The sequence below is a fragment of the Colias croceus genome, chromosome 27 (genome assembly GCF_905220415.1).
Source record: "Colias croceus chromosome 27, ilColCroc2.1".
NCBI lineage: Eukaryota > Metazoa > Arthropoda > Insecta > Lepidoptera > Pieridae > Colias > Colias croceus.
In genome coordinates, this window is record NC_059563.1 from 3,488,347 (window position 1) to 3,503,142 (window position 14,796).

Genomic DNA, 14,796 nt, shown 5'->3' on the forward strand with positions numbered 1-14,796 from the left:
AAATGCAATGGCATTATAAATATAATGATATTATAGGTAAGTACTAAGCATAGTATAATTATAGTATATTACGACCGAAAAAGAAGTATTTTTTTTAAGTTGTTTTTTTCTAATCATAAAAGATAATATTTATGGTTGTATGTTTTGTTGATTATTTTAAAAATAAAATATATAGCTATGAAGATTTATAAATAGACAGACAGACTTTTTCAATTTATTTGTGTACTTTTTCTTGTTTTAAAAATGGTATACCCTTGTAGACCACGCGACCACACGTCGCTTTTAGATGCGACTGCTGTAGGGTTAAAAAGCGTGTTAAAATAATTAAATTTTGAAAATAAATACTAACTTCTAGACGATCGTGATTGAATTAAATATGTATACCTAATTTTTTTCCACAGAAGTTATAAATCACGCATTAAAAGAATCGCGCACGTCATTCGGTTAAAAACTCATGGAGTTATCGAGGATCAAAACCAGAAAAAGAAAGTCGAAAATATGAGCCTCATTCCTTTTTGATTAAACGTCCCTTGAAAAACATCAAAAAGTCAGTTAATTACTTACAATATGGGTACAACATTATATTTGAAAGTAAGGCGAAAAATACTTATAAATTCATCGTCTCCATTATAGAAAACAAGTCTTCATAATACGAATTCTCAGCATTTAAACGGAATTTCAGCATTTAGTACAATTGCTTATAATTAAGTACTTAAGATTTTACTGTTTTACAAAGACTTCGCAATTTACAACTTATTTTCTTCTTGACCTTTTTCGCGAAATTTTCAAATTTCCTTCCCATTACTTAAATCCAAGAGTATTTTTTATATTAATCAACATTTTTACTTAGATTTGAATGAACAAACATTGTCAAAGTTTGAATTTGTAATATAATATAATTATTTTAAAATAAGATCAATGCATAATTCATACTTCGACTTCGCTCTTTTAAATTTCACATTTCGACTGTTTATGTAACAAGAAAAAATAATATTTTCCGGCAATACCTTCTCTAACTTCTGATGAATGAAATAATCTATTGCCTATAAATATCAAGGTTGCCTGGAAGAAATCGCTTTTAAGCGATAAGGCCGCCAAATTGTACATTTATTATATAAGTAATATCGTTTCTGTAAATTTTGTTTTTGTGTGCAATAAAGTGTTTTCTATTCTATTCTTTTCTATTCTATTGCACAGATAATACAATTAATATTTTCTATCCTAATATCACACGAGGAAAGTCACAAGCTGGAGCTAGTTGAAAAACAAACTTCAATACCGTTTAAAATACATAACATATTTATTAAATTAGATCAAAATTAGTTCTACAATAATCTTATAGTGACTGCAAGATGATAACACAAAAAGAATAAATAAATAAATAAAATATATTTCAGGACAATTTTCACACACGGCACGATCTGATCCCATACTAAGCTTTCGCTTGTGTTATAGAAACCAGATGGCTGATAAACATATTTAATTTTAAATAAATACTTATATAGATAATTAACACCCAGACACAGAGCAAACGTCTATGTTCATCACACAAATATTTGCCCCGGGTGGGAATCGGACCCACGACCTATGGCTTGGAAGACAGGGATACTACCAATACCAACCAAGCCGGTCAGAAATCTTGATTTAATAAGAAATATTGCAATAAAACAACTTACATGCCACCTCCAAAGCTTTAGTATCAGCACTTTTTCCTACTTCATTGTACACCTCACATTTTATAGTTGCTCCATTATAACTTCTCGATATATTCGATATTACCTGCAAAAGAACACTATTTAATAAAACTTAAATAAACAATATATTATAGAGGTATTATTTCGTACCACGACATAGTAACAAAGCCGTTTTCTCTGTTTCTATGTATGCTTAAATATTTTAAACTACGCAACGGATTTTCATGCGAGTTTTTTATAGATAGTGATTCAAGGGTTTTAAGTATGTATATAATTTATTAAATTTCAGACAAAGCGTGCGAAGTCGCGGGCGGAAGCTAGTCCTCATAAACATAAAAGCGTTTAACTCAAAAGAATTCCACAGTTAAACGACCTTTATATAAATTTTTATCAGAGGCTTTTCTCTGTAGGCTATGCTTTGATACCAATATCTTTATTCAAATTTATATGAAACACCCATGTTGATGAAATATGCATATTGCAGATACTTTCCGAGGCAGGAATATAAAAATATCTTTCGAGACTATTTTTATAATATGTCTGAGAGCTTTATGGATATCACAGAGTAAGAATTAGTGAATGTAAGTATTAGCTAACAATCTAAATCTAATCATAGAAATATAAAGAATATTTCTGGATATAAAAATTGGTCATTTGAGAGTTCAATGCAATATTCTTTATTTATATTTATACAGTCTACGTCTTTAACTATCTGCTTTTTTTGGAAGCTACAGAATCTTCTAGAAGTCTCAAGAATACTTTAATGCTATTCAATTAGATAGTTATTACTTTTAATTCAAAACATAAAATCTATACTTTTAAACTAACATTATAAATAGGTAACATTTTTAATTTTGTATGTATGTTTGTCCTTCTTTCACACAAAAAGTACCCACTTCAAAACCTTTTTCAGCAGAAAACTACATTTCTAATGAAATTTTTAAAATTAAAAACATGATATATATTTATTTTTCTTATCCTGGGTGCAGGGTTTGTTTTTATCACGGGCAGAGCCGGGTCGATCGGCTAGTCGTGTATAATTAAATAACAATAAGTTTTATTCGACGACATCACGACCCAATTTGCGTCCACACGTACCTTCATTGTAAAACTGTCTGTTTAATTTTGTTTACAAATTAAATTTCATATAATTATAGGGGGATAAGTCCCTTGGTCATGAATATTCAAAGAGATTTCGGAACTAAAACAAATATAAGTAGTACTGCGCAGGTACTTTTATACTAAAATATTATGGGATCTGCTTTTAAATCACAACATAAATTATTATCATATTTATCCCTAGATACATAAAACATAATCTACTTATATCTACCCGTTCTCTGTATGTCCTATCTATATTTAAATCTTCAAAACTGCGCAACGGATTATGATGCAGTTTTTTTAAATAGATCGAATGGTTCTAGATTTTTTATATACTTTGTTAAATTTAAAATTATGTGGGCACAAATCTAGTTGTTATGTATACTATTGTTATAAAAGAAAAACCTACTATAGAAAAACCTACGCTGTATCTACACTGATATTATAAAACTGTTTGTTTGAACGCGTTAATCTCTGGAACTACTGCTCCGATTTGAAAAATTATTTCGGTGTTAGATAGCCCATTTATCGAGGAAGGCTATAGGCTATATATCATCATGCGAAGACGACAGGAGCAGAGCCACGCGGGTGAAACCGCAGGGTGCAGCTAGTCGTTCTATATCCAAGAACCTACGCTGAAGTTCAAGCAGACTAATGAATTTATGCATAATCAAGACGATGAAAATTAAACTATCTATTTATATAAACTCACCAATTCATTGCTATTTGTGTTTCCAGCCCTCTCACTGTTTACATACCATTTGTATGTCAAGTTATTCGGATTTGCTGTCGCTTGACAACCTGCAAGAAAATAGGATTAAAAATCTACCCGCATGCAATGACCTATTATACTAGTAGACGCGGCATACGCCAACATCATTGCACTAAAAAACAGCGTAATTAATACATACCTACTTACTAACGCATTATCACCAATACAGTTGTTCTCTCTTTCACTCTCACGCACGAGACATAATACATGTCTCACTCATGTACTTCGTAATAACAACTGCCGATTAAAATACAAAAAGAACGTCCAGCCACGACGATGAATGGTGCGTGACTAAGTGAAACTCGGGCACTTACCTTAGTTTTTTCTTGCCAAAATAGAGAGCGGGTAACGTATCTAGCTCTTTTATATATCATAACCCGCATGTGACAGAAAATAAATTTAAAAGTCACCTATTTTTCACAACTATTTGATCACTGATAAAATAGCCGATACATAGGTGTAGCAAATGCGATTATAAATAGAGATAACTTTTGAGATAAGTCTTTGGAAACATAACAATGATTACTGAGAGAAGATAGTAGATTTTTGTTAATAGAAGAAAAGGCAAACGAGCATGTGGGTCGCCTTTCACAGACGTGTCTATTGATGTGTTGCCGACTTTTTAAGATGGAGGTAGGCCCTCTTTTTAAATGCTTGGATATCATAGGCACTTGAAAATATTCTATACATATTATGGATTACTAGATTGATAAACAAACCTAATATAACAGCATCTCCTTCATGTATCCTGCCATTAGTTGATCCGGCTTTCACGTATATACGAACACGTGGTGCATATTGTACCTATAACAAAAATAATGGTTAATTTTCAAAGTAAAAGCTTTGATTTCAAAATAATATAAAAGAAAGGCGAAAATTTTCCATTAAGATTAATTTTAATCCATAACCGCCAGTATTTTTAGATAAATATCTACATGATTTTTTCGTTCTTTCTTCAAATATAATATCTGAAGAAATTTTAACTGCTAAAATAGCTTCAAATATTTGATACATGGCTTTATAGTAAAAAGGTGAGTAACATTTTAGTTTTTTTTCCTTTCACTATAAAATATTTAGACTCAATACCTATTTTTTCAATTACCAGCAGATAAACATAATTCTTAACCTTCCGTGCACCATGTGGGGTTTAATACACCCCAGCCATACAAAAATCTTTGTATCTTTTCCAAACATTGTGCGAAAGTCTTGAAACCTCGTCTAGCTGGAGTTCCGAAGTTGCCAGACCTCTTAGCGACAGCGGTTTAGTAGTAGCGTCGCAGACGTGGTGAACGGACGCCGTCAAAGTGCATCTGGGTGTCAGAAACCCCACGTAGTTCGGGACGTCTACTAAAAGGTGAGCAGTATAGTGTGATAAAATACGACTTTTTTTATATAAATATTTATTTAATTTGTTTTTTTATTATTTAAAATTATCTGAAATTGTTTCTAGGGCTCATTATGGCTCATCACATCAATGAAAATGCAATATTATCCGCACTTATGGAATTGTGGTGATTTGAACCAACTTGGATCTCAAGAAGACTAATTAGTTTATTTCAATAAATAGACTAAAAGAGCAACTATGGAGTTTCTTGCCGGTTCTTCTCCATAGATACTGCTTTCCGAATCGGTGGTAAATGTTAAAAATACTTATGAAATGACGATTCGAAAGTGCTACTAAAAGTAGTAGTCTAATTGAATAAATAAATGTTTGATTTTGAGTTTGAGTTTGAATTAGTTTTAGTAATTTTTGTTTTATTTTTGTTTACTACTTTGTTATGCCTCCAAAGCATAGAATTAAGAAGTTCTTATAGTTCATTTTTTTCTTAAAGTCTAATCCATAGAACATAGTCTTATTTTAGTTGGTAAAAAGTACTATTTCTGTAACATAGCCTAAAGATATAATAAATGTATATAATATTTGATAAATTTATTTTATTTATAACCTCTTATAGTCAAGGGATAATAATAATATACACATTAATAATTTACAATAAATACTAGCTTAAAAAAACGTGGAAAGATTATTGGGTCCAGGAAACCCCACGTAGTGCAGGACGTAACTTTTATCCACGTGGTTCACGGAGGGTTAACGTATAATTTACGGGCGAACATAGCTATCATCACACTACATAGTATAAAACAAAGTCGCTTTCTATGCCCCTATGTCCCTTTGTATGCTTAAATCTTTAAAACTACGCAACGGATTTTGATGAGGTTTTTTTAATAGATAGAGTGATTCAAGAGGAAGGTTTTAGTACATAATTTATTAGGTTTTAGACAAAGCGGGCGAAGCCGTGGGCGGTAAGCTAGTACTTATATAAACAATCCTTATCAAATACTCGTAAAAACATCTATTCTTATAGCTCACACACACTCTTTTGACGACGCGGTTGGCGCAGTGGTAAAGTAATTGCCTAATGAGCCGACGGTCCCGGGTTCGATCCCCGGTCAGGGCAAATATTTGTGTGATGAACTCAATTATTTGTTCTTGGGTCTGGGTGTTATTATCTACATATGTATTTATTAAATATTATATTTATCGTCGCCTAGTACCCACAACACAAGCCTTAATTGAGCTTACTGTGGGACTAGGTCGATTTGTGTAATAATGTCCTATAATATTTATTTATTATTTATTTACACACAATATAATGACGCAAGAGTCTTCCTTTCAAATTAATGTGTAAACTAGATTCAACTAGATTTTTACAAGCGCTATTAAACGTCAAAATACTTACACAAAAATATTACTACATACAGGGGCCTTAGCCAAACGGCAAAACGCCAAGGAATAGAATACGCTATCGATAGAAATTGACATAAGCGTATGATGTTTTGCATAAGGATTCGGTCACCCTACCAACGACAACGACGACCACGAACAAAATTTTCATCCAGTCGCAATTAAATAAAATTGTGCAAAACACAATTAAAAATGAAATTTAAGAATTTCCTGTCGTATTGGTGTTTGGAAAAAAAAAATTTGAGATCAATGGATAAACAAACAGGTTTTTCATAGAAACGGTGGCTCCTAGAAAAAAATGTATTTAACCTTTTTTATAGATAATTAGATTATATACAATTTTGGTTCAGGTGATTGTATGATAAACTTACCGTCTCGGCGAAAATAGCAAAAAACCCTATTTCTTTTTATTAATTGACCTCGAATTTTTTTATTCCTGAGTACCAGAATGACGGGAGATTTTAATATTGATTTTGAACAAATTTCGGCAAGATTGGAACTTTGGTCGTGGTCGTCTGCGTCGTTGGTAGTGTGATCGAACCATTACCAAAATGTCATGAGCTTATGTCAATAATTAGCGTTAGCAGTTTCTATTCCATGGCGTTACGTACGTTTGTCTAAGGCCCCTGGTTGTCAATATTCGTATACATTCGATTTAATAAATACACACTCTCTTCACAGGTCGCAACAAAATACATTCAATTAAGGACATGTGAAACTCACTTCACTCCGTTGATAGTTAATTCATTTACCAACTTCACACCAGTCCGGAGCAGTTGAGCGCAGATTTAAACAGACTACCTCAACTATGTAACTAAATTGTCACCAAATGAAATACATAAACATTATTTGGTACGCCACTATTCAAATACTTTGATTTAAGATTCCATACGTCGTGGTAGAAAAATACCACGATGGGTAATTAACATCATTATATTAAAACTCTTTAAAATACCATAAACATATTTTTTTGTTCAAATTATTTTTTACACAAAACCAAGTTCTCCCAGTCGAAAGTACTGACGTCACAAATACAAAAAAAAATCGAGATTCTCCGTCTAATTTTTGGTTGAAAATTCGTGTTTGTTACAGACGTTACATAGGTACTTGAAACTTGAATTATTTAGAGGTTCATTATTGGATAGATAATTAAAAAATTTCATTTGATAGGTCAAGTACGTGATACGCTTTTACGTGTTACCGAATCTATTACCTTTTGTCAGTCGCTAACTATAGATACTATTATTATTTATTAGGTTTCCGCCCGCGGCTTCGCCCGCGCAGTCAAAGAAAAACCCGCATAGTTCCCGTTCCCGTGGGATTTCCGGGATGGGATGAAAAGTAGCCTATGTCCTTTCTCGGGTATCAAAATATCTCCATACCAAATTTCATGAAAATTGGTTCTGTAGTTTAGGCGTGATTGAGTAATAGACAAACAGACAGAGTTACTTTCGCATTTATAATATTAAGTATGGATTTTATTAAACAGGCGATAATTTCACCTAACAATAGATAAAGAAATCAATTAAAGGAACGTAAATATGTAAGTTAAATGGGTTAACCCATTTACAAACTTTACCGGTCCTTTTCAGTTCGGAAACGTAAATTTAGAGTCCTAACAATTTAACTACATTAAGGATCGAATTGGGGTAGAATACGCTATTTTAGTACGTATGCCATTGTAATAGAGTGTAGTTTTCGTTGGCGAGAATTCGGCAATTCGTATGTGTAATTTGTTAAAGTTGCATCGCAATCGACTAATGAAAAAGGCTCTTAGCCGACTTTAAAAAAGCTTTTCATCTTGTAAGTGAACAAATAGTCATTTTAGATTGGCAATTCTAAATATAATTATTATATATTATTTCGAATTTCTTAACATATAACTCCAGTTATAATGCTAAAAAGTTTTTTGAAGTGAAAACTTCTTTATCGGCGTTGGGTATAAAATCTTAAACTCGCGTCAGGACACGTGGCCTGATCGAAACGAAACGGATACCATTCCAAAATATCAAATCAAATATGCTGAACCTTAATAATCAAGTTTTCAAAGTTTTCACTTCTGCCGGCACTCCCGGAGTGCAACCCGTCTTTTTTTATTTTATTGAAGTACCCTTATATTTTAAACAAATAACAAACATGACGTACAGTAACATTGATAAATTTAATCCAAATGAGTCTTATATATAAAATATGTACAACAACTACAATATAAAATCAGTTACATGGTGATTTCTTACTATTATTATTATATTCAATACTTACATAGTTTCCATGAAAAAAAGGACACAAAATTAATTGAAACAAACTACATATTTGTAAAGTTTATGCTCGTTTAGTTTTTAAGAATTTAATTCGAAGCGCTACTGAACAATAGCTATGAAACCAAATTTCTGTATAAATTCTTAAACCTAAAATTTTCCAGTTAGAGCACAATTTCCCAATTTTGTATTCAATAAACACTTTCAGAGCCGCGTCAATCTAACGTAATTTAATTTACGCGGTATAGCTGAAAAGACAAATGCTGTAACCCACATAGTTGATTTATGTCATAATTTATTAAAAATATTTTTTTATTTAAATGAATGTCTGTTTGAATTGAATATGCTTCACAAATATACTGGAACGATTTTATAAATCCTTTCACCAAAGATTAGGCTATTTTTAATATTTTATTTTTATCCTGGGTCAAATTGAGCGGCTAATTTGTAAATTTTAAAAATACCGATTCTACTACTACAAATAATAATAAATACTCCTAATCCAATTTCAGTTTGTATTACTTGTCGACATCTGTTGCTATCTATTACGAACACAAAGAAAATACGTGTTCTTATTACGAGATCTAAAAATAAAACTAAGTGCTTACGTAGTACATTTGTGTAAATGACATTGTAGAGAAGCCATTACAAGTGAAATAAGTTTTATATAGATCACTTAATCTTGAAAGGTTTTACGAAGAAATCTATCTAAAGATTAATCAGTACGAAGGTGGAATTATTATATTATTTACGGGATTGTCTGTCAATATTTGTTTGGTTATTTGGCACATTGTGAAATTCTTTGAGTATAACTAACAATGTTATATAATTATTGCTTATCATAAGACGAATCCCAGTTACCAGATCATATTTAATACTACAGCTGTTCGATGTATTTCGCTCGTTCTTCTTTCTCGTTTCTTTCATGGTTTAGCTTTTTTTCTAAATTTCGTGTACGATTTGGTAATTGTTACTAGTAATTGATACTATCTGTAATTTAGATTATATTCACCTACACAACTATACACAGACAGCTTTCACTTTATTAAAATTTAACCCGTCTAGCACGAGTGACTACAGTATTTTCAATTTGTGCTATCATCAGCCCTTCTCAAGAGGGATGTTATGAATATTAAGACGCCATTACACCGTTGACGAGGGAATTTTAATGTCTGCTTATTTACTGTTTATCGTGTTATCGAAAATTGGTTACACTGAGGGTAAAGCGCTTTACGTTTGGCCATGGTAAGTGATTTACTGAATATCTAATTTAAATTGTGTAGATTGACAATGATAGTGCCATAGGTTTGGATCTTATTCCGAGTCACATAATAAAAACTTATAAAGATATCTTGACGCCAACCATCACACATATCTGCAACATTTCTCTGGCCTCTGGAGTTTTTCCGAGGGCTTTCAAAAAATCTAGAATCCAACCCATTTATAAAAGTGGTGACAGAAACTGTGTCAACAATTATAGACCAATCTCTATTTTGCCCTCACTATCTAAAATTCTTGAAAGGCTAATTAATGTAAGATTAATAAAATTTTTAGAAAGTAATAAAATATTATCAGATTCACAATTTGGCTTCAGATCAAATAAATCTACATCGGATGCGGTACATAAAGTGACAAATTTTATTGTAAATAAACTAGATACTAAAAATAAAGTAGTTGCAATATTTATAGACTTAGCAAAAGCATTTGACACGGTTTCTATCCCAATTCTTTTAAAAAAATTAGAAGATATTGGTGTTAGAGGCACTCAGCTTGATTTATTTAAAGACTTTTTAACAAATCGTACACAGTTGGTTAAGATAGATGAATATATACCAGTGAAGAGGTTCCTGTTTGTTTTGGTGTGCCACAGGGAAGTATATTGGGGCCAACCTTGTTCTTAGTTTATATTAACGATTTATGTCAGCTAGCCTTAACTCATGGTGAAATAGTATCTTTTGCGGATGACACAGTCCTACTTTTCTATGGTCATACGTGGGAAGAGGCAATTCTTTATGCCCAATCTGGTTATGATACCGTTTGCAAGTGGTTATATAGCCATGTTCTTACACTTAACACAGATAAGACTAAGTACATGGCCTTTCATCTACGAAACAGAAACATAAGAACGCAGACTTCTCTGATCAAATCTCATCGTTGTCTCAACTTTGATAAGTCTACCTGTTCGTGTCCAATACTTCAATGTACAAAATCTATGAAATATCTGGGTGTTGTGTTGGACGATAAGCTAAATTTTCAGGAACACATTGATTTGTTATCTGGAAGAATACGCAAACTTATCTGTGTATTTAAATGCCTGAGAAACGTTGCGGATAAAGATGTCTTAAAATCTGTATATTATGCCTTGTGTCAATCCCTCCTCTCTTATTGCATAACCTCTTGGGGAGGAGCGCCGAAAACTTTTCTGTTAAAACTGGAAAGAGCCCAAAGAGCTGTTCTAAAGGTTGGTTCCTTCTTACCCTTTTATCACCCAACGACCGCCCTCTACGCAAAATGGGATGTTTTAACCGTTCGTCAACTCTTTGTTCTTCATACCATTCTCAGACAACACAGTTTACTCATATATGACTCTCAAAAATTAAAAACAAAGCGTCGATTAGATAGAGTTTGTGATCAATATACACCCAATACATCATTCACTCGTCGTTTCTTTTGCTTTCAAGGTAGTTATTTGTATAATCAGTTAAATGGTAAATTGTCTATTTATTCATTGACTACAGGTGCTTGCAAATCAAAAACTTCAACATGGCTAAAAAGTCTCGATTATGAATCTACTGAGAATTTAATACGCTACGTAAAACTATAGTAAATTATAATATATACATAGAACACACACACACACACACATACATGCATACACACACACACACTTTCACACACACACACTTATATACTCTACAATATTAAATACTAAATCTATTCTTGTATAAGTTTTTCTTTTTTTTATCTTTTGTAAAATGTTAAATATTATGTAACATTTAAGATATTTTATTTCCCCTTTTGTTTCTCTTTTGTTCTAGATGTTTTTTACCTCTAAACGGTTTATTTTATGTTGTTAATATTATGTTACTTAGCAAATATTAAGCGGTACGACTGGGTGAGTGCCTGGCGATCTGCATTACAGGCTTTTGCCTATCGCAGACACCAGTCCTCTCCAATTTATACTATGTAATACTTTGTAACTGGTAGTTGTAAGTTTTTTGAGGAAAATAAATAAATAAATTATTATTTATTATTATTATTATTGACAGATGATTTGATTTGATTTCTGCCACTTTTTAGTGTATACGTGTTTTATAGCAATGAATAAATGTTAATTACACCTTAATGACTATGTTAATTGTTTATGTGTCCCCTTGTTCTGGGTATCCAGTAAGTTGATTAAATCTATTTTTATATCATTTTCACAAATCATGGTGTATTGTTTACACTGACTTTAACAATTAAAATTTACTGTATAATTACACTAGTACCAACTGTAATTGTGAATTTTAGGGATTATTAATCGCACTGCTAGTTTTTCTACAAACATGACGATTTCACCACTATTTATTTTTCATTTTAATTGAAAATTTTAATCCCCACTAATATTATAAAGTTGAACAGTTTGTTATTTTATTTGTTTGAACGCGATAATCTCGGGAACTACTGGTCCGATTTGAAAAATTCCTTCGGTGTTAGATAGCCCAATTATCGAGAAAGTTTATAGGCTATATTATATCATCACGCTACGGCCAACAGGAGTTGAGCCACGGGGATGAAACTGTGCGGAACAGCTAGTAAAATAATAATTGTACCCACCAGTCATAATAACACCTAAAACTTACCGAGACAATGACAGCAAGAATGAACCACCTCTTCCTATTTTTAATTAATGTCAATTTTCATTAAAACAGACCTCGGAGCACAAAAAGGACGCTTCATTTCAAAGTCAGTTAAAGTTTCATAGGGACAAGCAGTTCTATAGAATTATAATGCACTTAACATTATTTTAAAACTATAAATATGTTCTTTCACAAATCGCTTAAAATATTTGTCACAGAAGAAACTTACAGGTACCTAACTGAAATCAATTCATCAATATTTCTTGAACAAGTTAATTAATGCAAAAAAACACATGTTATAGCTAAACCTTTTTAATAAAGTTATTTTTATAATTAAGACAATTCTTACAACACCTCTAACATTAAAATACGAAAAGTCGGTATAAATTGGCGCAGTAGCGAAATTCATATGCATAGAGAAATCCTAAAAGTAACACTGACTCCTGACATACAGGTTTTTACCTAGTTTGGGAGTCAGAGACTTCAATATTTCAAAATGTAAAATCTTTTTGTCAATAAAGAATTTTTTATTTTTATTTATTTAATTTTTTTTAAATGAAGAACGTGGTGACTATGAACATAGTATTTGTGTAGAGAAAATAATCCTTACATATATTATAAATGCGAAAGTAACTCTCTCTGTCTGTTACGATTTTCCCGTTTAAACTTCTCAACCGATTTTGATGAAATTTGCCACAGACAATCTGAGAAAGAAGAAGCTACCTTTTATTGCGAAATATGTACCACGGGCGAAGCCGGGGCGGACCGCTAGTATATTATAATTACGATAAACTACATATAACTAAATTGAATTAGAGAGTGCGACAACCCACTATTAACAACCCAGTTAGTATTAACTACATTGAACTAAACAGTCAACCAAAATCTTATTATATTTAGCAGCAACAAAGTAATCGTATAGGGTGCGACCCCTTTTAAACGTTCGAAAGCGTTAATCATGGATATCGCGAGTCTAGACGAAGCCGTATTGCCAGGATTAATGTGAAGCTTCAAATGCCTTGTTTTTTACTTTGTACGAAATTTTGATTGTGTGACAATGTTAATTATTGAAGATCTATCAAATTGTTTATTGTTTTAGGTTTTAAGGGATTACTTATGATGTGAATTATTAATCAAGTTACCGGCTTGTAATGATAATTAACGATTACAAATTTGAAATTATCTTATAGAGCTTACATTTATGACTGAAAAGAAAATAATATTTGGATTTATTCAAATCAAATTAAGTACTTAAAACTGTTTAACTTACAAAATACTAGTTATTAATAAGATGTTATTATAATATATGTATTCGTCGAAAATCACTACATATACGTAGTATAAAACAAAGTCGCTTTCTCTGACCCTATTTCCCTATGTCCCTTTGTATGCTTAAATCTTTAAAACTACGCAACGGATTTTGATGCGATTTTTTTTTAATAGATAGAGTGATTCAAGAGGAAGGTTTTAGTATATAATTTATTAGGTTTTAGACAAAGCGGGCGAAGCCGCGGGCGGTAAGCTAATAAACTATAAATAGCACAATGAACAAAGAGGTTTACGTTTATCAGCTTTATAGTTCTGTCTACTGTGTTTATAATGAAGTCAATGTTTCATTAAATGCTAAGTTCTAACTCTATCAAATTTGAAATAGTCTTAAACTTTGCTTGGGATAATCTACTTCAAAACATCTAATCCTTTAACAATTATGGCTTTAGTAATATTATTATAATGCTAATTAATTTGAAGAAAGATTACCCGCGCAAGGGCAACGTACTATCGTTCTATTGATGAAACATCTAATCTACGTGTTCAAGCAATGAATAAATGAATTTGAATTTGAATTTGAATTTGAAGATATTAAATGCTTAAATAAATCGTATATTTTATACCATTTATTACAGTTACCATTACCATTTATACCATCTATACATATAATAAATCTGTAGAAGGGTCAATTCTGTACATTGAAAATATTGAAAAAATAAATAGCAGGTGTTACTGGATCGATACCAAGCCCAAATATGTGATTAAATTTTTTTTGTCTGTCTGTCTGTCTGTATGTTCAGGCATCACGTGAAAACTAACTGTTCGATTTCGATGAAACTTGGTATAATTATACCTTATTATCCTGGGCATAAAATAGGATACATTTTATCCCGGAAAAATACGTAGAAAAAAAATAAATCTTAATTTTCCGCGCGGACGGAGTCGCGGGCGGAAGCTAGTGTAACATATAACATATTATTATATGTTACATACATTTATTATTGTCCCGGGCTTCTATTCTCCTAATATTATATGTTCTATCGAAACTTTGTAATTATTACACACAAAAACGACTTATCAGATTTAAGATATAGAACATAATCTGGATTAGCAA

At 31.7% G+C, this 14,796-nt stretch overlaps 1 protein-coding gene across 1 annotated transcript in view; it reads right to left on the reverse strand.

Annotated features, from left to right (window-relative positions):
- Positions 1–14,796, reverse strand: part of LOC123703827 (irregular chiasm C-roughest protein-like) — a 110,440-nt gene that overhangs the window by 20,892 nt on the left and 74,752 nt on the right. The window contains exons 8-10 of the mRNA XM_045651991.1: positions 4,287–4,371; positions 3,508–3,596; positions 1,677–1,779 (exon numbers count right to left, since the gene is read on the reverse strand). Coding sequence (XP_045507947.1) covers positions 1,677–1,779; positions 3,508–3,596; positions 4,287–4,371 — 277 coding nt within the window. The remainder of the gene's footprint in view (positions 1–1,676; positions 1,780–3,507; positions 3,597–4,286; positions 4,372–14,796) is intronic.